This window comes from Anas acuta, chromosome 3 (assembly GCF_963932015.1).
Source record: "Anas acuta chromosome 3, bAnaAcu1.1, whole genome shotgun sequence".
NCBI lineage: Eukaryota > Metazoa > Chordata > Aves > Anseriformes > Anatidae > Anas > Anas acuta.
The window spans coordinates 44,550,020-44,571,777 of NC_088981.1; the positions used below are offsets into that span (position 1 = coordinate 44,550,020).

Here is a 21,758-nt window from a genome sequence, read left to right on the forward strand (position 1 = left end):
ATGAGACACACATTTACAAAAGGAGCTCTACTTTCTGAATGAAGACACTGGTTTATTAGCACTCCTCCACAAATCCCCCCTCTGGCTTCCCCATTACAGAGCAAGCTGGATGAACTTGCTTATCTGCACTGCAGGTAGGAGGGCTGGAGTCGACACGTTCAGAAGGCGAAGCGGTATCTCTTCGGAACACAGATATCTCCAGTCTCCAACACTTTGATGTCTCCTTCAAAAACAAACAGGCTAACGCTATCTCCATTTTCCTGCAGCTCTGATGTTTCTCAAAACGCTGCTTGTTTTCTCTAGGGAGACACACAAAGTCTGCCAATCCTCAGAGACCAGCTATGCAGGATAATTACTAGACTTCTATTTACAGTCCCATACCTGACATATTCTAACATATTCCACCCTGACCGTAGCTAGCCTGGCAGCCACAGCCGACCCATGCTCTCCTGGTTCTCTTTAGGTTCTGTGGGAAGGAAACTCAGCTGTGAGAGCCCTGTGGTCCCTGAAGGAGCGATGAGGACCGCGGGTTAACGTGCCATGCCATGAAGCACAGCCCTGCCTCAGCAGGCAAGGCGCAGTCCTTCATTCTCGCTAAAGGATCCTGTCCCAGACAGATGAACTAGGATTTTGGAAGCGAGCGTAATGTTTTCTTTGATCCAAGCCCAGAAGCATGCGGCAACTGTTGAGAGCTGGTTGCTCACATTTCCCGTTCCGAGCTAGCTGACAGAAAGCCCTACTGGCACCGGAGAGCCATGCTGGTTTTGCTGCAAGCTTCGCGCATTGTCTTGGGCAGGTTATATAAGAACAAGTTCAACAGCAGAGCCTAAATTTAGGCAACAGATTCCCTGCTCTTACATTAAATTCTGAAATCCGCGCTGGAAAGCAAGTGAGGAGACGTAGGGGATGACATTGAAAGGTGCTGACTGGGATCGCTCCCTGAGGCCATCTAACCACCAGCACGGCAGACTGCTCTTCCAGCCAAAAAAAAAGGGATTTTCTGCCCTTTTAGTGAGTTGGATCGGCTTAGCATCTGCAGTGCTCCAGAGCCGGCACAAGGAAGGTGCTGTAGCCATGAGCAAAGGGAGAGAAGGAGGGCCATTGGGACGTGTGTGTGCAGAGGGGAGCTGTTACCAGCCGCTGGCACCACGCACTGGGCTGCTCAGCACAGCCCAGCGGCTGGAAGGACGGCGGGAGCAGCCTCGGCTTAGCCACAGTGACATAAACCTGGCCACTGGGCCACCTCGGAGCCACGCTCCCTGAACCACGAAGCGAGGCGCCCGCACCCCTCCCCACCCCTCCCCTCAGCGGGCGTTAACGGCCGTAACCGCCCCAACCCCAACGCCCCCCTCAGCCTCAGCACCGCCCGCGGCGAGGCGCGCGGATTGACGGCGCCCCCCACCAACCAGAGAGCGCAGCGCGGCCTCGCCCCGCCCACCTCCCTCCCCTCTCCGCCAATCCCGTGCCGCAGCCGCCAGGTGGGCGTGCGCGCGGGCCGCCTCTCCACGTGGGCGCCGCGGCGCGGGCGGGGCGCGCTGGCCACGCCCCCTACCCCGGTAGCCCCGCCCCCTGCTCGGCCCGGCCCGGCCCCGGCGCTGCCGCCCCGCCGTGAGGGGGCTGAGGGGAGGGGGGGGCGGTGCGAGCCCGGGGAGCCCCGGTACCGGGGGGAACGGCCCGAGGAAGGTCTGTGAGCCGCGTCCTGCACCCGCTGTGTCTTTGCCTGCTCTTTTTGCACGACTCAGCATCGGCACGGAAGGGGACTGGTTCCTATTCGCCCTGCAGGTCCAGGTATTGCCCGTTTAGCTGTAACGATGCCTTCTGTTAAACGCTTCGTGCGCTGATTGCTTCTAGAACTGCTGTGAGGTCTTGGTGAGAACTATTTTTATTTATTTATTTTTTGACAGCTCTGCAAAGTATCTCGGGTGGTGAGTGGTCTGTTCGGGTCAGTGCTGAGCAGCTCGAATGTAAAAATGCAAGTGTGGCAGGAGGCTTCCTGCACAGGCGGTCTGTCAGGTGCTTGAACCTAATAGATTAAATAAGGGTTTAAATAATAGGGTTAGCAAGTGTTTAATAAACTTGTCTGGGGGGAAAAACAAAACAAAACTACACACCTTTATAGTCTTCTTGAAAAAGGAGTATGTGCCTGGTTAGAGAACTAGCTGACAGGCTTCTGGGTCCTGAGACCTCACCTGCTTCTAAGTAGCATGATAGAAGAAGGTGCTTTTCTCCTGAGTCTCTAGGAAAGAGATCAGGTCTCGCTGCTGGTGCTCTCCCTGCACTGCTGAAACATCCTGACAGTTGCAGGAGCAGGGAAGGCAGCCTGCTCGCCTTGTTGTAAAGCCCTTGGCACAGCACTCTGCCCATGCTTTGCCCCTCCTGTTTCACATCAGTACAAAGCATGAGCAGTCTGTAATAAAGAGAAATTTCAGTACTTGGCAGAAGTGCACGGGGAGAGCAACCCAAAGTATCTCCTGTTGTTCTCCTTCACTCTGAGGCACCAGACCATGCCTGACGCTTTCTTCACTGCGCTCCTGGCTCTGCCCGCGTATGCCCGTGAGTGAGCTTTCTGTAAGGATCTGTCTCGAAAGCGTTGTGCCCCTGTGTTTGCGTGGAGGCGGGCTTGCTGTGATTGAATGGCTGCTCAAACAATTCTTTTCCCTTAATCTTGGAAGGATCTCATGTGATGCTGCCTTGGTCATGCAACTTTGCACTTCTGCACTGGCTTTCTTGGCAGTGCCTTCATGTTCTGGCATGGACACTGAGGCTGGTTTGCGTGCTGTCCTGTATTTCACTGGTTCTTTCCTATGCTTCTGCATTTGCATAAGCCAGTTGATTCTCCTAGTTGCTACTTACTCATAAACTTTAATTAGTGTGCTTGATGCATGAAGCCTGAGGAAGTCCTGCAAGTGACTCTTAATTGGTAAAAGGAGTCCAGTTATAGACTGTGCAGAAATAAACAAATTCAGTGTAATAAGAAACTTGTTGGTAGTCAGACGTGATGGGTAAATGCTATTTTTACATTGCCAATCAATGAGGAGGCAGAATCTGTTGATCCATTGCTCTTTCTGATGTTCTCAGGAGAATGTCCTCCCAGGAAAAAGGCATGCTGAAAAGGACATGTGTGCTCTCGCTGCACATGTTAACGTTTCAATATTGTTTCAAATGTATATTGCTAGTTTTTGCGTGCATTTGCTAAAATAATGCATTTTAAAAGGCTGCATACCTTTGTGTACAAAAACTGGAAGGTGCACACTTGGACGTGATGGGAAAATGTAGTCCTTTTTGCCTGGAGGCTGTAATGCTCATTGTTTCTCTCAAAGACTCCTGAATTCAGTTGTGGTTTCAGGGAAGGATTAAACCCAAATGATTCATGCTGGGCTGTCCTTGTGGGGAGTAAACGGCTGAGTTGCTCTTTCATCCCGGGGGACAGCCAGGTGGAAGCATGGCAGCCACCCTGCGGGGTCCTGCCCGCGCAGCCTTCTCACTTCCACGTGCTGCTGTAGCACATCCTTTGGTGCTCTGTCCTCACACGAGCCTTATTCCTCTCCTTGGGGACTGGCTTGTAAGGTCTGATGTGTGCCCCCAAACATGTGTCACTTGGCTTCCAAAGGATACAGCACCAGGATGTAGGCTCTGAGCAGAAGGACTAGAGCAGCCCACAAAGTAGCGTAGCAGCGTGGTCCCAGGTTAGGAGTGGGGAATTAGGGGAGGCCCCTTCTTCCCGAGCATTCTGGCTGTGGGAGGTGCAGTGCAAAGAAGAGTTACAAGCCCCAAAGTGCACTTCATACTCCAGCAATCACTTGTACTACTTGACTTGAGGCAGGGAGCTTCACAGCATGCAGGTGGAGTGTGGGCAGTCATGCCTAACTAAGAGCTGTGTCTAATCCTGCAATGGGGACTCAGGACAAAGCATTTTCCTCTCTATTGTTAAAGCTCAGTGTTGTTGGAGAGTGCTGTTTGTACAGGAAGAAAAGAAAAAGGATGTTGGTTGGCATCTAAGGCCAATGCTTAGCAACTTCCCCATCTGTCCCAAAAGGTTTGTGGTGAGGACATACCTGTGAGGGCTCCACAGCCCTGCAGGTTTTGGAGGCATCTGCCACTGCTGCTTTTGAAAATGCAAAGGTGGGAGCTGGGCCCACAGCCTGTCCCTGCAAGAGGACTGTAGTTGCATCTAACAGATGTCGGTAGCAGATGCAGAAGGCCTGCTGCAGTTGCATCTCCCAGATCTGTGGCTTGCTGCCCAAAGGCAGGCTTCTTTCCAGGCAGCTGTCTGTCTGTCTTGCTGCACGGGTGGGTTGAGTAGAGCTGCCTAAGCTGGTTGTGAAACTGCAGTCTGAGCCTGGTCGTCTTAGGAGCCTGAGACGTCCCTGCGTAATATCTGGAAAATGTTAAGAAGAGTCTTAAAATTTCTGGATGGTTCTTGACAGGACTCTGTAGAGCCAGTCTGCTCCAGTTTCATCAGGAAGATGCTCAATATTCATTTTCAGTCAGCTGTAGCAAAACCAGCTCTCCCATGATGTTTTATTGTAATAAGCCTTGCAAAGTGTGTTTCAGTTTATGTTCCAGCATGTTTTCGGGAGAAACAGAGAATTACGTGTGCTTTTTTTCTTGATGAGAGGATTTTGTTCTGCTTTGAGTTGACAGCCCACTGCTCTTTCATCCATTTGCTTTATCCCCTACGAGTGTGGCAATGGCAGTCCAGGAGGCTGAAATCCAGGATTAGGACCCAATTCACGGTTGGCTTTGGGCTGATGCAAAATGGAGCTGCACTTGTAAGACAGGTTCATGCAGAACACTAAATCAGTGCAAGTGCACGGGCTAGTCCTTTCATACAGGCTCAATCTGAGGACCTGAAATCACGAAGAAGAGGCTAGTGCTGCTTTTTGTAACTCTTTCTTTCCCCAAAACAGAAAGGTGGGTTTGAAACTTACCTACCTGTGAAAGTCCAGAAGGGGGGAAATTAATGAGTAAGCAGGAAGGCTCCTGCATGGCTTCCTCCTCCATTTCTTGCTGCTGCTGTGCTGCTGGCTCCAGCAATTCCTGCTTCTACCAAACTAATGCTAGGGTTCTGCCCTGGTGCTGGGAGGCAGCTTGTGGGGCTGTGGAGAGCGGAGGGGAAGATGAGGGTTCTTCCTAATTAGTTTCTACGGCCACGTTTGAGCTGTTTAATCAGAAGAGTCTTGAAAGTAATGACAGGCTTATTGTCCGAAGCCCTGGTACATGTGTGTTTAGGTAAAATCGAATCAAAATAAACAGTGCTAAATAAACTGGGCTGTCACTCCAGGCACTAATAAGACTCCTGACTGATACCAGGAGAATACAAATAAATAGAGTCTTTCACTGTTCTATTGATAGGCTGCGGGGCCTTTGACCAAGCAATTACATCTCAAAATGCAGTTCTCCAGGAGCAAAAACCTGAAGTGAGGATTTATTTAAAAATCATACAAACAAACAAACAAACCACAGAGTGTCGCAGAGGCCAATGATTGACTTCAGCTTTTATTAATTCATCTGCGGTGCATTTGCCGGAGCTTTTAGGGTTTAATTGAGGTTAAGAGGTTGGAATCTGCGGTAAACAAAAGAATGGCATATGGGCAGTCTGAAATTGTGGATGTTTAAGTAAGAGCATTCCTTCTGGCCACTTGTTTTCCTTGGGCAGTTATTCTTGGCTCACAACTTTTTTTTTTTTTTTTTTTTTTTTTTAAGTGTAAACATGCAAAGCTAGCGAGTTAATGATTCATTATGTTTTATCACATTCTGGCATACCTCTGAAGAAGAGAAAGCTGATCTAGGCTTGTGTTTGACCTCCCCCTTCAGATTAAGGACATCGCTTCTTTAATGTTTTACCTGCTGTTGTGGGGTTGATGAGCTCATTTGTTTTAAAACATTAAAAGAGAAACACCTTTTCGCCATCCTTTCTTACATTCCTTCTCCCATGAGCTACAGTTGTTATTGTAATAAATCAAGGGGACAAAGCAAGTGCAAGGCTATAGGAAAAGACTTTCCTGAAGCCTTTTTTAATTAGAGGCTGTGAGGAAAAGGGATTCAGTTTCTTGAGTTATCCACAGCAAAATATCTGTGTGTTCTTACAGTTACTTTTAACTTTTCTGATTTTTGTTACAGGCTGCATGAATGTCTTTGTTGGGTGCGTTCTCTCCTTGCGAGTGAGAACGTGTGCCACAGTGCAGTGGCTTGACAATTACAACAAACCTCCTTTTGCTGGAAAGCCTGAGCTCATACTCTGACATCTTTATGCTATCCATAAAGTTTATGGAGCAGATGACATCAGCTGACAATAATAACAGTGACCTGTCGCGCTCAAGTCATTCTGCAGACGTCTGTTATTTATATACAGCTGTTAATAGCGTGTAGCCTGAAACGCAGGAGAGCTCATCGATACAATCATATCAGTAAGAGAAGATGAATGAGAGATTTTTCTCCTAGTATTTCATTGACTGGAAGCTTTTACCTGTCCTCATCCACAAAGTCAAATGTGTCTTTCCTGTGTGATTATAGTTTAGAGCAATCTCCTTTTTAAAAAAACTTAATTCCTGTTTAATTTTGATTTTGAAAATAAGTAAAAATATGATCCTTTAATAACTCCTTGTCCTTATTTTGTTAATACAGTAAATGTAATTCTTGTATTCTTATATAGGACTTATCCTCCAAGACAGAAAGAACTTGTATTAAAAAAAGCATCGTTAGGAAGCATTGTATACGACAGCTGAAGGAAGCAGGTGCATGGAGCAGCTTTTACACTTACAGAAGGTCTCTTACAGATCTTGTATTTGATTTAAAAGCGAAACAGAAAACCTGTAATGTTTAAGCTGGCTGTGCTGTGACCACCAGCAGAAAGGTGGCAAGAGGTAGCTGGGGGGAACTCCCCCTAACCTCATGTAACAGGGAGGAGATGCTGGCTGCTGTGCTCCTGGGTGTGAGCTGAATTGCCCTCTCATATTTCTGTGATGATCTTAGCTTCAGCTCTAAGGAGCTTGTGCAGCTCCCAGGCTGCTGCCTTTTTGTCTGAAACTGAAGAGCACCAAGCTGTGCCGCTTGGGCTTGGCCATGGGGAGGAGGCAAAAGGTGTGAAGCAGCAGTTCAGCCCTGGGAGCTGATGAGCTCAGGTACGAGGGCAGCAGTGTCCCAGGGAGCAGGGCTGGGGAGAGGGGAGGATGGTTCGGATGAAGTCCTCTGTGCTGACAGGTTGCCGAAACCTCCTCTTTCGGTGACAGCGAGGAGGCGTTCTCGCAGCTGACGAAGGCGATGCTCCCTCTTTCTCACAGCCTTTTTCAGGCAGCAGCTTGTGGTGTCATCACGCTTATCACTTCTGTACGTTTCCATCTCGTTTCAGTTTGTTATTCTGAGGAGACCTGATTGCTTTATGGTCCCCTGTGTGACTCTGAGGGTATGTGAATGTTGGCTCTGCCCATTTTGCTCTGCAGTGCTATTATAAGGTGGCCTTGTAAAGTGGGTGAGCCGGGAGGTGGGGACATGCCGCAGGTGCCACCAGGGCTTGGCCTCCCAACACAGCACAACCGCCTGCGGCCAGCAATGGGGCCGAGCCGCGCCGACAGGGTCTGTGGCCTCAGGGCCCTTGGGCACCATGGAGCTGACGTTTCACCTTCCCGGCAGGTGCGTGGGATGAAGGGAGCCTGACGGCTGTCGGAGGAGGAGAGGAGCCGCCGCGAGCTGCCCAGCATGAGCAGGGCACTGCTGGCTGGCAGGATGCAGCCCGAGGGCCGCAGCGTCTGCGTCTTCCTGCCCGACCGGGAGCAGCTCAGCCTGACCGTGGGGGTGAGTGGCTCTCAAGGGGGGCTGGGGCTGGTTGTGTTAGCTCGTCTTGTTCCTCTGAAGCCTCCTGGTGCCGGTCTGCTGACCCAAGGGCTGTTAGCCAGCTCGGGGTAATCGGTGCTCCATTTGTTAATTGGGTGGTTGTGAAACACTTGGGAGAGTTACTTGAAACTTCTGGGGTGGGGGGTCCCCTCTGCTCTTTCTGCTATTACTCCTTTTAGCTCTCACCGAGTGTTTTTGCTGTAAATAGTAATCCAGGGTTTTTAAATTTGAACCTGAAACGCCCTGATGACTTGGCCAGCACACCTAATGCACACCATTTGCTCTGGCCTTTCAGCTGTTTCTGGCTTTGCTAGCCTATCGGTGTCTTTCAAAAACTCTACGGCAGTGTCAACAGCCACCAAGGTTCTTTTTTTCCCCCTCTCCTTAAGTACTTGTACACACACAAACCACAGGTAAGCCACTTTCCCTTCTTTGATCCTCGCTTCAAACGCGTGAGCGCGTGTGCGGGAGGAGCGCTGGCAGAGCCGGGCCGGCTGGCTGCCCGGCGCGGCCCCGTGCCCACCGTGGGGCTCGCGGCCTCCCCCTGTCAGAAACCCATTGGCAGACATGCTCCGTGCTCAGGTGACGGAGCTCAGCGTGTGCAGGCGCTCACGTGTGGGCTGCTGAGGTTTGCCCTGTGTTTTGTGTTTGTTTTCCTCTGGGACGGGGAGGGGAGAAGACGACAGGTGAGGCGAGCCGCTCTTTAAAGCACTTGACTGAAAACATGGCTTTTGAAAGCATGCATGCTAATCTTCAAAATCCATGTAGGAATTTTCCTACTGCTGTGCCTAAAAGTAGCATCGCTAACAGGAACAGCCACGAGGGCTGGACAGAACAAGGCTTTAACAACAAAACCTGTGGCTCTTTGCTTCTAGGTCATCAGTTCAAATCCAGCCCACCTACCGCCTCAAAGATGACAGCAATCTGTTGGCTTTTGTGCAAGCCACAAAACGATGATCTAATTGTTATTGCAGGCAGGTGTTCAGGCCGGGGGTAATGGTCTGTTGAGACTGACCCTAAATCTCGCCTTTTTATAGCCTTTATCAGCAAGGCTGAAGATGGGAGATAGCAGAGCCTGCCCCGCCTCTGTTGTGGTGCAGACCTGCATGCAGAAGAGCAGCATGTGAGCAGGGCTGATGCCATTGCCGTTTGGCTTAGCTTGGCATGAGATGAGCAGTAGCTACACTGGAGATGCCCTGAACCCTTTCTGATCTCATTCCTCCAGTTCTGGCCCCAATACGTGTCCCTGGCAGGCACTTTAAGTGCCACGTCGCACATCTGGCCCATAACGGGACATGATAGCTGTGGGGTTGCCCAGGCTCCGGGATCTTGGGGCCATTGTCCAGCTGCAGCAGGGGCATGGCCAGTCGAGAGGTCTTGTCCCCAGTCTCTTCCTCCTGCAAGAGCTTGTTGTTCATGCTCACCTGGGCAGGCAGCTATAACTATACCCTATATTTAAAATGTGACTGTGAAGTGCCCCAGGCTGCAGCAACTTAATAAGCTTAAGAAATGGTTTTTTGCATTGGGCTCTGTGGGAATGGAGGGAAGGTGCCATGTCCCTGTTCCTTCCTGCAGTCCCTGCAGAGAGCTAAGGGTCCTTGAGTATTGCTCCCCTTACTCTGGAGGGATCTGTGGCACCACATCCATCAATAGACCTTTTAAAGATGTTTTCCTTCATTTCTGCTGCTTCTTACTTCAGCGACTATAAAGGTGTGAAAATACATATGTGGAGGTGCCTGGGTGTGAAAGAGAATATCTGTCTGGGTCAAAACATGAGTCCTCAAAACACAGTTGTGTCCTAGTTGCATAGAGAGTGAAACACAACCTCTTACAACTGGGCAAGTCACCAAATCCAGCTTTTCATTTGGCTTCGGGTTTTACCGCAACGCCCCTTCACAACAACAACAAAAATTAAGATTTCACAGCTGGTAAGGTCTTTTTAAAGGAACATCAAGGCAATTTTCTAGTAATACTAGTAGAACCAAAATTTAATTAGCACAACCACAGATGACAGTCTGTGCATTTATTAGAATAATAATGCCACTACTTAGGATTTCCAAAGCCTTTTAACCTCCTCAGTATGGAATGCAAATATTAAATAAGCTTTCAGCTCAGTGAGGTAGGTAGGAATCGTTATCTTACCAGCAGAATAAATTATAGATCCTTTCCCTGATAAGAAAAGGGTTTATGCACATAATTCCTTTCTCCCCCTCTCATATAAATTCCATCCTTCCAGATAAGAGTTTTCCTATGTGTGTTTTATGTGGTTGCATGTAGATAGAAGCCCGTTCTTTAAAATGGACTCATTTTATGCCCGCCACAGGTACTGACATTGAAGGGAGAAGAGTAGGAGCCATTTTAAAATTGTTCCCCCATCATCAGATATCTTAATTTTATACTACCATGCTGGTAGTGTAGGATAATTTGAGGGGATGGTGAGGAGGAACGCTGTTTTCAAAATACTGTGTATCAGTAATAAGAATTGGAGCAATGTCCAGTTTGTTCAATTTTCTTTCTCTCTGTGTTCTGCCTTCTCTGATAGTTTTGAACCTACTGATTAATATTAACTAGTTTTTGTGACTGTTTCAATAACACTTCTCAAACTCATCTTCAGTGCTTAATTAAAATTTGAATTAAGGACAGAGACCTAGAATAGTAGGGGTCAGACTGCATCATGAGAGGAGCGGGGCACCACCATTCCTGAGGCAGCTCAGAAGTGCCCACAGCAGACATTGCCTCCTCTTGCCTAGCTGGCACGGGGAGATGGGAATGTGAGCAGAAACTTGGGAGGAGAGGAAGTCTGGCATGGTCAGCGTGCTGGGGGTGGCAGGCATAGGTCTAAAGTCTTCCAGTTGTTTTGTGAGCAGCAGAGCTGGTGTTTTACAGTATATAGGTGAAGGAAATAGAGATGGGTAACCAACATATATGAATATTTGCATGCAGAATGACTCTGGAGAAGCGCACACAACCTCAACCCATTTTTACTTTGGACTAAATTTCATGTGTAAAGAAGCCCTGAGTCTGACATGGAGCAAAGCTGAGTATCAAGCCTGTCAGGGGAAGGAATGATTCACAGCGTGTTTGGGATGGAGCTTGGCACACAAACCACATGCAAAGGGAGGAATGGCCAACAAATTGCAAATATGAAAAATGCAAAGGGAGATGTTGGTTATTTTGAGTAGAGGGGAATGCAGGAGGAGGGAACCGAGATTGCAAGTGTAATCAGTATTGCATAGCTCTGAAGACTGGGAGTTAAACCGGATGCAGAAGGAAAGTGCCAAAAGGAGAATGGATGAGGTGGTAGCTCACATACCTGCTGTGCAAGAAACCTGATTAAAATGCTGCTCTTGAGACGCATGTCACAAAATGTTCCAGTGTTCGTCTCACAGAATGAGTATGTTACAGCAGGTTTTTCTTCCCTGCCTTCCCTTAGGTGTGAAGGCATGTCACTTACAAAACACAGCTGTTCATACAGATTTACATAGTCCTGTGCTGGTGGTGGCTGCTTTGTGCACGTAATTGTTCTGGCTACAGGTAGCTCACCTCTTGGCCCTTCCCAGACAGGAGAGCACGCACAGAGCTTGCTTTTTTAAGAAAGGAGGCAGATCTTTGTGCCAGGTACATCTGTGTGTTGTTGGCAGCTGAGCAAATGCTGCTTCTAGGTGTGAGACTGTACCCTTACGGTTTTGGGTCTTACAGAGTTGTGCGTTATCACCTCCCCTTCCAGAGCACATGCTGGGCGCACACGTGTGTGCTGGTGTAGTGCAGGTTTCAAAGCTCTGGGTAAAGCAATAGTGAGTGGTTGGTGATGCATTGTCAAGAAGTAGGAAAAAAACTATACTTAAATGACCAGTTTCCCACTGTCCATATTTAGTGACATGGTACATCCTGGGGCAGGGAGAAGAGTGCAGCTGGTTTGTGGGGAGCACGGCCTGCCAGGCTTAAAAGCGCTTGAAGAATTAATTTGGCAGTGCTGGTGATTACATTGCAGGTGGGTTCAGAAATGGAGTTCTGCCCTGTTTTCTTTGCTGCTGTGAAGGTACCTTCCTACCTGAGGAAGGCAGCTCCTGCTGCTCCACATTGTCCAGCAGCAGCACAGCAAAATTCGGAGGTCGTGGCTCACCCCGCTGCAGCCTGGGCTGCACTCAGGTTGTCTGTCTCTGCGCTGTTTTGCTCTCTGCAGCTGCTCTGCATCAAAACTTCTTCCCCCACGCCTCTGAGGCTTGGGGATTTTGTTAGTCTGGGCTGTGCTCCTGAAGTGGTATGATGGGGCAAGGGGAAACGAGGCTGTAGGTGGGAGGACACACAATGGGGGAGTTGTCCAGTGCCTGTGCACAGCCAGGTCTGTGCGTGCAGGTAGCCTGCATCACCTCCCTGCTGCGGGAGCTTGTGCTCCAAGCAGCCCTGATAGGAAGCAGCATTCAGTAACTGTGCCGTATTGCCACGCATCCTTACTGGTGACAGCTTCTGCAAATGAAGATGTTAATTGCTGTGTGACCAGAAGGCAGCGGGGGACACTCTGTGTGGGGGGTACAGAGCAACCTCATCTGTACCCCCCACAAGGTATTTCTGGTCAGTGTAGAAATGCAGTCCTGGTTTTGTTTGGGTGTTTATGTTTTTAGTTCTCCTGAATGAAAGTTATTTTTTTGTTTCTCTTAACCTCTGAAAAAATATTTCTACAAGAGAGCAGTGTTTTCATTTCTCTGATTAGAAACATGCTTTCTGTGAGAGCACCTGCAAGTCACCTGGTAGACACTGCCTAAAACTAGTGCTCCAGACGTGGTCCAAGGTCTCCTTATACAAAACTGCTCATAAATAGGAAACTTTAATTCTTGTCTTACCGAGCTGAGCTGCTTTTCAATGTAAAGTAACCAAAATAACACATCGATAATTATTCTGTGACAGAAATAATACTGAAAACAAACCTTGTTCAGTGGGGGTTCTTTTGCTATGGTACCCAAAAACTTGTTGGCCAATGTAAGGAAAGAGAATTCGTCCATCCAGGTGTGTGAGCCGTCTGTAATGCTGGATTGGTTATTTCTTTCAGGTCAAAGCCACTGGACAGGAGCTCTTTCAGCAAGTTTGTGATTTAGTGAAGATTAAAGAGCCTCACTTCTTTGGCCTCAGCATTGTTAAAAGTAAGCAAACTCAATGCACAGAGCAAATGACTTGGCAAACTTCCACAGGGCCCGCTTGTGTGTATTTACAGTGTGTGCATATACACACACTGGCCGTGCCTGCGGGGAATTCGATTGTAATAAGGTCACAAAGTATGTAGATTACGCGCAGGCTTCTCGGCACTCTTTTGATCTTTGGTATGCGGGCAGACAAATTGGGAGAAGGGGGCCCTTTTGTTCTCCTCCTTTGTTCTTCTGTGCTACCTCTTTGTGGGGTTTTCTTTCTCTCCTGTAGCGAAGTTGCTAGCCAACATGTTTGTCACTGTTTGAATTCAAAACTGTCAGGAGGTGAATTTTAAAGGGACTTTGGGGCTGAAAGTGTTACTTATCTTCTGAAGTCACACGCAAAGAATGTGCAAAGAACGGGGGGAGGAAACTTAAATGGTTTGAGGGTACTGAATGCATGGAGGGGAGGGACTGTGTTTTTGAAATACCATGTGGGAAATATGAAATGTTTTAGTCTGTGAGGTGAAGTCCAGTCTGCTTGGTCCTATGTCTTGTATTGACCAGGGGACAGTGTAAGGTGATGCCACAAAGGAGCAAAGTGATAGGAGGTATTACGTTTCCAGACTGGTGTGTTTATCAGCTCCTCCCCACCCGCAAACGTCCTAGAAAATAGTAATGGGTCTGTTGTCCTCCTTATTCTGACTTCCCACATTTCCAAAATGTGAACAGTCTTCATGGAATGGACTTCTCTTCCCCAAAAATTTCTTCTCAAGTGTTTTAGTATTTACTACTGCATCTCTGGATGCTATTAGTGAAATGGGAATAATTCTTTGAAACCTTCTAAATGAGTTTTTTTTTTGCCTGCTTATGAGTACATGGGAGAAAATTGTTTCTCGAGTTTACTTGTCTCCTTTTCCTTTATGTTCTTTCTCTAACAACTTTTTTTTATTATTATTTTTTGAGCATAGCACTGAAGCTAAGATAGGAGTAAGCAGTTTATCTCCATAAGGTTTGGAGAGTCTCCAAGAGACTCCATCTACATAACTAAACCAGTAGGTGACAAATTTATCTGTGAATTTAAACCAGTGCAACATTTATTCCTCTTCTAGTAAGGAAGACCTGAATGCTCTTGGCCTTTTTTTTTCCACAAATCAACTGTGTTTCTGTGAGTCCCCCTGCCTTCCAGGCAGCCCTGTGTGGCACTCAAGAGAATATTGCCTATAGCTTTAAACATAGACAATCTCTCTTGCTTCTCAAAAACACCCTTCTTTTTTAGAGAAGCTAATTCTTTACAATGCTCTTAGCAAAATGACAAGGGAAAGGGTTACAGGAGCCCTGTAGCCTGAACTGACCTCTCCTTTTTTGTTTTCCTGTCTATTCCTCACTCCTGTTTGATGTAGTTTAGTTTGTAAAGCTGCTTGATTGAAGGCTCTGTGAGCTCACCCTGGCATCTCCTCCACCCCAACAGGTGTCAAGATTGTGGATGAGGAATGGGATATTTTGTTTGTTTGTTCTTTTGTTTAAAAAAATGTTCGGCTTTTTGGGGCCAGACAACAGGAGGAAGAGAAGTATCAGCAGTGAGTTTCTCAGTCTGAATGGCCACAGCCACCTGGAAAGCTGCAGCCCACTGTTGAGAGACATTGCAACCGTGGTCTGTTTGCTTCTGCTCACCTCTGTTACCTGCCTTCAGTCCACAGAAGTCTAGTAACCCGCTGACTGGCGTCTTGTGGGAGAGTGTTTTTTTTTTTTTTTTAAATCACTTATTTAAGTAGCTCCAGGCTTACTACTTAGAGCTGTAGCAAAGGAACTCTTTTGTTTTCCTTTCCCCAGCTTGATTTCCACCCCCCCACACTCTGTTCTGACCAACAGACTGGTGACAATCTCTGCTGCTGCTAGTGCAGCTCTAAAATACCATTTTAAAGAAACTACTGCCCTGTTTTAATAAGGGCACGTTTCACACCTTCCTAGTGTCTATTTTTGGCAGCCTGGCACTGCTGCATGCGGAACGAGGTATTCTAATCCACCTGCATCTGTTACCTTGCTGCTAATTTGTCAACAAAACCCTGACTGTCAGCAGTGGCAAGAGAATGAAAATTAAGGGATTTCTCCAGAACTGTAACCAATCACACGTTGTGGATTATCTGGATTAGGAGCCCATTTGACCTGTAGATGTTGTACGGATACACTAACGCTCAGTTGGGCTTGTAGTATGTGTGTGAGGGGAGAGGTTGGCCTCCTTAATCATAAACAGAAGTTTAATCCCCAAGTGTGGCAAAAACGAAAATAGCAGCACTAAGCACTGTGAAAACTGCAAAGTGTAAGTACTGTGAGATCTGAATTCTAGGTTTTGGAGCGTGTCTTCCAGCATTCCTTGCTTAAAGGATAAGAAAGGGGGGGGATCTCCTTCACTTCGGTACAAATGGTACAAATGCTGAGGGCAAGCTTCAGGATTTAAGGCAACAGTAATAGTGAGGGACAGGGTTTTTCACTACATTTGCTCTTGTGCTTTTTTTTTTTATTCTCAAGATAAAAAGCAATTCAGCGAACTGTAAAGGGGAGAAAAACACTTGCATTTGTAAGAAGAGTTTTATTCCCCTGAAAATTATGTTTGTGAGTATGTGTTGCTGGGAAGCCACACCAGCATGAAGGTTGGGGCATGCTGCTCTTCTAGTTTTGTCACAGATCATCAAGCAGGCCATACCTTGTGTTCTGCTGCTTTTTTTTTTCTTTTTTTTTTTTTTTTTTCTCAGTGAAAGACCCTGCAGTCCATTCAGGGTTCATGCTGGTTCCATAGGCTTCAGCAGCTGGGTCTTGTATTGCAGCTCATCCTGCAGGGTCAATCTTATCTCGTTGCCCTGCAGGAATTTTCCCTCCCGTTATCAGAAGGTGTTTGCAGCACCACAATTCAATCTTCCGAAACAAAACTGTTTGTCAGCAGACAAAGAACAGCCAGAGTCGTCTTTGTTGTCATAACCTGAATCCCTGCAATCTTAAATCTTGGGCTTCTCTTGGGAGCAGACCTTGCTTGTCCTGACCCAAGCACAGATAGAAGTCTGTGACTGGGAAGGAGCAAGTACTCAGCTCCTGCACCCTGCCGCTGTGTCCATCACTGTGCTCGTACCAGTTTGTCAGGCTGGTTCCTCACAAAACCAAATCCCATTGCTTCAGCTCCCTTGCCTCAAGGATCATCCTTCAGTTATTACAGCTCTGGCTTTGCCAGAGCCGGGGAGGCATGCCTCCCAGTCCCTGATACTTGTGTGCTTAGCAAGGAGCTTGGTGGTTAACTCTATCAGGACTTCTCTGACTCCAGTTAACTCCTCTGCATCGGTATACCCTCCAGTAATGAAGTTCATTGACAAAATCTGCTGTTGTGTTATATTATGTGGGTATCTGGTATACCAAGATGCCTCTTAAGCAGGCAGGTGACAACAGAAGTTCTCCAAAGTACTCTCAGATGATTTTTGCACCCCAGTCCATCCCCACTGCCCCTGCTTCTGCTGCTCTTCCCTCAGATATCTGCTGGGATAGTTGTGTTTCCTTAGTGAATTGTTCCATCCTCTAACAGGAGGAGATACAGCTGACAACAAGGACTTCAGTACCTCAAACAAGAGTTGCTTGTAAATGTGTGCCGAAACATGCCACCTAGGGGGAAATGTTCAGGTCTTCAGAAATTTATATAATGCTCCCTGGAAGTGCTTCCATAGTCTTTTCGTGGGAAGACATTCTCTTGCCTACACCTGGTGGCAGTTATTTCTCCTTCACCATCAATACCTCATGCAGCACGGTGCTCTCCTGGCTGAGGATTGCAAGTGGTTTGTTTGCTCCTGGGTAAGGAGTGCTGGGAATGGTTCTGCAGCTTTTTTTGTGAACAAGACTCACCTGTGATGCTGCCAAAAGTCCAGAGGGTGCTGCCTGGACATGCTTTGTTGCTAGCTGTAAGATGCCAACATAAAATTCCTGCAGAGCTTGCCCTTTTTTAGGAATGACTGGGCTACTGTCTCAGTCTTAAGATCTCAGCAGATCTTAACAGCCACACTGTCTTGGGCTTCTTGATATTGTCTCCTTTTATTCTTCTGTCCGTCTCAGGTAAGCGACTGCAGCTACCTCCCCTGCTTTGTTCCCAGCCTCTGTTGTGACTCTTCCCTTCTTCTCTTGGTGTCCGTGTACTTGCCAGCTAAAGACAAAAATGCAAGGTCATCCCAAAGCAAGTTCTTCTACTAATCAACCAGGCATTGAAGAGTGGACAAGGTTTCTTCCTGTTGGCTTGAAAGATGGCAGGAGCATTGAGAAGTTCTGCAAAGGTGGTCGGAGCAGATGCCACATGAGCACTGACGTTCCCAGGCCACCAGAACTTGAAAGCTTGCAGAGCTTTCCTCTCAAAAGGAGTATGTGGACCTCTTCTATTCAATTAAAAAAAATTAAAAATCTACGTTCCTCATAAGGGAAGTTAACAGGTTACATGAGATCTGCGGCGTGTGCTGTCTTTTTGCTTCACGTGTGTGTGTTTGGTTTTTTTGTTTGTTTACTTCAGCTCTTTTCTAACCATCTCTCCCACTACCAACTCTCCGCATCATCCCTCTGCCTTTCAAGGGGGCAATGGAGTTGCCATGAGGCTTCTTGCAGTGTCTGGGGAAAATAAAGTGCTATAGCCAAGGACTGTTCCCCTCCCACCTTCCTTTAAGGCAGGAAATGCCTTCTGTGTGGAAGCTTGGCTTTGCACTAATTCAGATTTTATTTGAATCATAATCTCCTAGACTGTCTAAATATTTATAATATTAAAATGCACTTGATTCAACCAAGGGACTTAATCAGAGAATCACAGGAGGGATGAGGTTGGAAGGGATGTCTGGAGATAGATCATTTAGTCCAACCCCATGCCAAGCAGGCTCACCTAGAGCACATTGCACAGGATCACATCCAGGCAGGTTTGGATATCTCTAGAGTAGGGTGTTAAAATTTTGCTGGGTTTCACATGTGATGTGATTTTATTTGTGCCTTCAATGAACTATATATGGACTTAATTCAGAGTTTTAATTTTTACATATGGGATGGGGTGTTTGGTAACAAAGTACTCTTCATCTTAGTAGACAAAGATATATTAAGATCAAAAAGCTGTTAAGCAAAGCTAAACAATTAAAACTAGAAATAAAACACTTAACAGCAGTGTTGTGTAGCCTTTAGAACAATTTCCTAAGTGTTCTGTGAATTCCCTGCCACTAGGTTACATACTTTTTAAAAAATACCTTGTTTAGTTCAAACTAGAGCTATGTAAGAGATGATGTGCAGCGCTTCTTACATCAGAGAACCTTACTCCAAAACAGTGCTTTCCTGATTTCCAGTCATTTAATTAACATTCAGTTTGCTTATGACCTTAATATTGGAGGGAGTTCTATAGCAAGCACTATACCAGGAACATGCTAACGCTTAATTGCCACCAGGTAAGAAGGATACAAGTTTCAGGGTAGGACAGGGAAGGGTGTTTCAGAGAGGCTATTCTCCATTTGTAGTTCAACTTCAAACAATCTAGAGAAGCACGTGCGTTATTTTGAGAGCAACCCTCCTGACTTCAGTCTGTACATTACATACATAAAGGCTGGCACAGAAAAATATGCTGAGAAACTATACATTTTAGTATATTCATGGTACTTCCTGGAACTAAAATTGTTTCTCAACTTCATCGTAACATATGACGTAAAAGAAAAAAAGCATTCTCCAAACGAATCGGTTAAGTGTGCCCAATTTCCATTAATCCAGCTAGATTTCGTATTTGTTTTCCCTTACATCACTAAATTCAATGATCTGCTCTGGCACACTTCAACTATCTATTTCTTCAGTACTCTCTTTGTAACCTAAAAGGCTGTTGTTATGAACAAAGCAGAATCATGAGCAAATGAATGGTGATCCAGGTCACAGCTGATTTTTATTAAAATGAAGAAGTCAATTAAGTCACTGAAGGTCGTATCATGAGACCCTTATTCAGATTTTACTCAAGCAAAATTCCAGCATCTATAGACCTTGACCACAGTTTGCCTGAGGAAAACTTCAGGTTTAATAGCTTGTCCTGAAGTGAAGAACTGCCCCTTCCTGGTGGTAGGGACACATACAGTAAATAGGTGCATTACTTAAATATTAGTGGGATGTTCCTGGCTGCCAAGTGGGCCTGAGCCCATCCTCTTGGTAGGATGGCTGAACGACTGCCTTCTGGAATTTCTCCTTGCTCCTAGCCCAAAATGGGCCCATGAGGACAACAGATAACTGGCATTCACCCTTACCTGGGAATTTAGCCTTCATTTATAAACAAAACCAACAAAAAGAGACTCTGGTCAATATGAAATCATAGAATCATAGAATATCCTGAGTTGGAAGGGACCCTTAAGGATCATCAAGTCCAACTCTTGACACCGCACAGGTCTACCCAAAAGTTCAGACCATGTGACTAAGTGCACAGTCAAAATAAAGGCTTTTAAAGTATTGGTGGCTCAGAATTGATTTGACCATGCATTACAGTCAAAATCTTCCATTCCTGTTATCCCTGCAGTGTGAATGATGCCTGTTGTACCCCTGCATAACTTACTGAAACTGTCACTTTATACTGATCGGAGATCTGGCCCACTAATTTTTTATTTATTATTTGCAACAATTAATGCCCTGTATTTGCTGAGGTATGTAAATGTGCTGAGCTAATTCTGAAGAGTAGGAGCACTTGAATGTTTGCATTTCTGGTGCCTGCTTAATTTGGAGAGGGATTGTTACGGCACAAATTTTCTATTTCATTTGGGGGTGCTTGAAAGCTGAACTAGAGAGAAACATGTAAGTTGCATTGCTGCAAACCTCTCAAGAGAAGCTGGTGTGATGTTTTTAAGCTCACTGCCAGAGACGAGAGCAGTGGACGCGGTGCTGGTAGCTGCTGGTGGAGGTCTGCATGCTTGTACGTGTGCTTCCGAGCCAGCCTCTGCGGTGGCTGCCATTCAGCTGAGGCCAGTGAAGCAAGGATGCTTTGTACCTGCTGAGCATCTGGCCCTGGTTGGATCCATGGGTCAGAGAAGCTCTTCCCTAGAAGGGCGACCATCTGTGCACATCTATACGGTCCCCTCTCTGTTAGAGAAGCTCCTTTTCAAGCCAGAGCCAGTTTCAGCATCAAAGACCTGGGTTTCACCAGCAATCCAGTATAAGGAAAAACCCCACAACCCGCATAGTGCTGGGAGGGAAATACCTCTTTGTTTTTGTAGAGGGAGGCTTACCCGCAGGTTGGCATTCCAGCAATATTAACTTCATTAAAGCAGGAATGCAGCGCCGCATTCTTGCAGGGAGGGAGGAGCGGGAGGAGGCTGGGCTGGGCTGGGGAGGAGTGGGACCACCAGCGAGGGCTGGTGCGTGCGTGGGGTGTCCTCCTTCAGCCCGGCCTCTTCCTGGGGCTTGTGTGCTCCTCTTGGTAACCCTGCTGGTGACCTGAACTGCTGCTTGGTGGCTGGGCCCTCTTGGGGTTGTGTCTCTAACCTAATTAATAAGATAGATGAGCAGGGGCTGTGGGGAACGGGTAACAAAAGTCTCTGCTGTGGGGGGACTGGCTAGGACTATTAGGAACCTTTTCAGGGCAGCATTACCTGGTCTTAATAGACTTAAAAACACATGTGGCTGGGGCCAACATAAACCCCCAGAGGCCCCATATCATGCATGCATAAGTGAAGAGGCAGGTCCAGGGTGCAGTAATGCTCAATCATCTTCCTCTCCATCTCAACATAGCAAAGAAACTTCTGTGTTGCCTACTGTGCTGTAGCACTAACTCTCACCACTAAAACCTTTGGCATTTCTGTCCAGCAGTTTTAAAAGTGCTGTTAAATACTGTTTTGCATGCATATGTGACACATCAAGCAAAGAAGTAAATAGAAACGTAATTATGTTAAAATTACAGCAGTAATAGGTACAATGCAGAGGGAAACATGACTGTTTGGGGATTGTCCTCTTTGTGTCCCATGTGGCTTGTACTTAACACAAACCTTCCTATTAACGTGGCTGTTGACCTGTTCTGGCCAGCACCAGGTCTGGGTTTATCCTCCTGAGGACGGAGCTGAAGGAGATGGTGATAGGGGTTGTTTTGGTTGTGTTTGTGTGATTTTTATTTTATTTTTTTTAATATTGCAAAAGAGAAGTATTTGGTGCTGATCTGTAAGGATCTTGAATGTTTTGGAAGATGGCTGTGGTGTAGCTCAGATATATATAGGTCATATATATATATCAATATACGTACCAATACCTGCTGCAATGCTATCTGGTGCCAGTCCTCTGGCAATATAGGTGCAAGTGCGGGCCTTCGTTTGGCTCTAAACTTCCATTGGGGAAAATTTACCTCTCATGCTCCTCCTTTTTGTTTGACATCAAAACCAAAGGGCTGGCCTTCAGGAGCAGAAGGGTGTTTTGTTAAATTTATTATTTTTCTTCCTCCCCTTCTTCCCGGTCCTTTCATGTTTGTAAGGGACAAGCTCTTCAGCTTGGCCCTTCTGTCACTTGTCAAAACACTTTTCTGAGCAAGACTGAAGAGTGGATTGACTGGTCAGGTGAATGTGCTCAGCTGGCATTGCTGCTGAAATGCTCATTGGGTCTTTCTGTAAGAGACTCGAGAAGGCTAAGGAAAAATTGGGATTTGATAATTGGTAAGTAGCCTTACAAAGCGTTGGCTTTGAAAGCAGCACAAAGCTCTTTCAAGATGATGGACTGCTCAGACTGTCCCTTGCTCTCCCTCCCTCTCACCCAGGTGGAGAGCAAGTTTTGGTCCTGTGACATAGGCCAGGTTTTCCTTCCTTT

At 46.7% G+C, this 21,758-nt stretch overlaps 1 protein-coding gene across 1 annotated transcript in view; it reads left to right on the plus strand.

The window, feature by feature from the left end:
• Positions 1-1,575: 1,575 nt before the first annotated feature.
• The window catches only part of FRMD1 (FERM domain containing 1), a 35,978-nt gene continuing 15,795 nt past the window's right edge, over positions 1,576-21,758 (plus strand). The window contains exons 1-3 of the mRNA XM_068676881.1: positions 1,576-1,788; positions 7,633-7,794; positions 12,881-12,971. Coding sequence (XP_068532982.1) covers positions 7,699-7,794; positions 12,881-12,971 — 187 coding nt within the window. The 5' untranslated portion in view covers positions 1,576-1,788; positions 7,633-7,698. The remainder of the gene's footprint in view (positions 1,789-7,632; positions 7,795-12,880; positions 12,972-21,758) is intronic.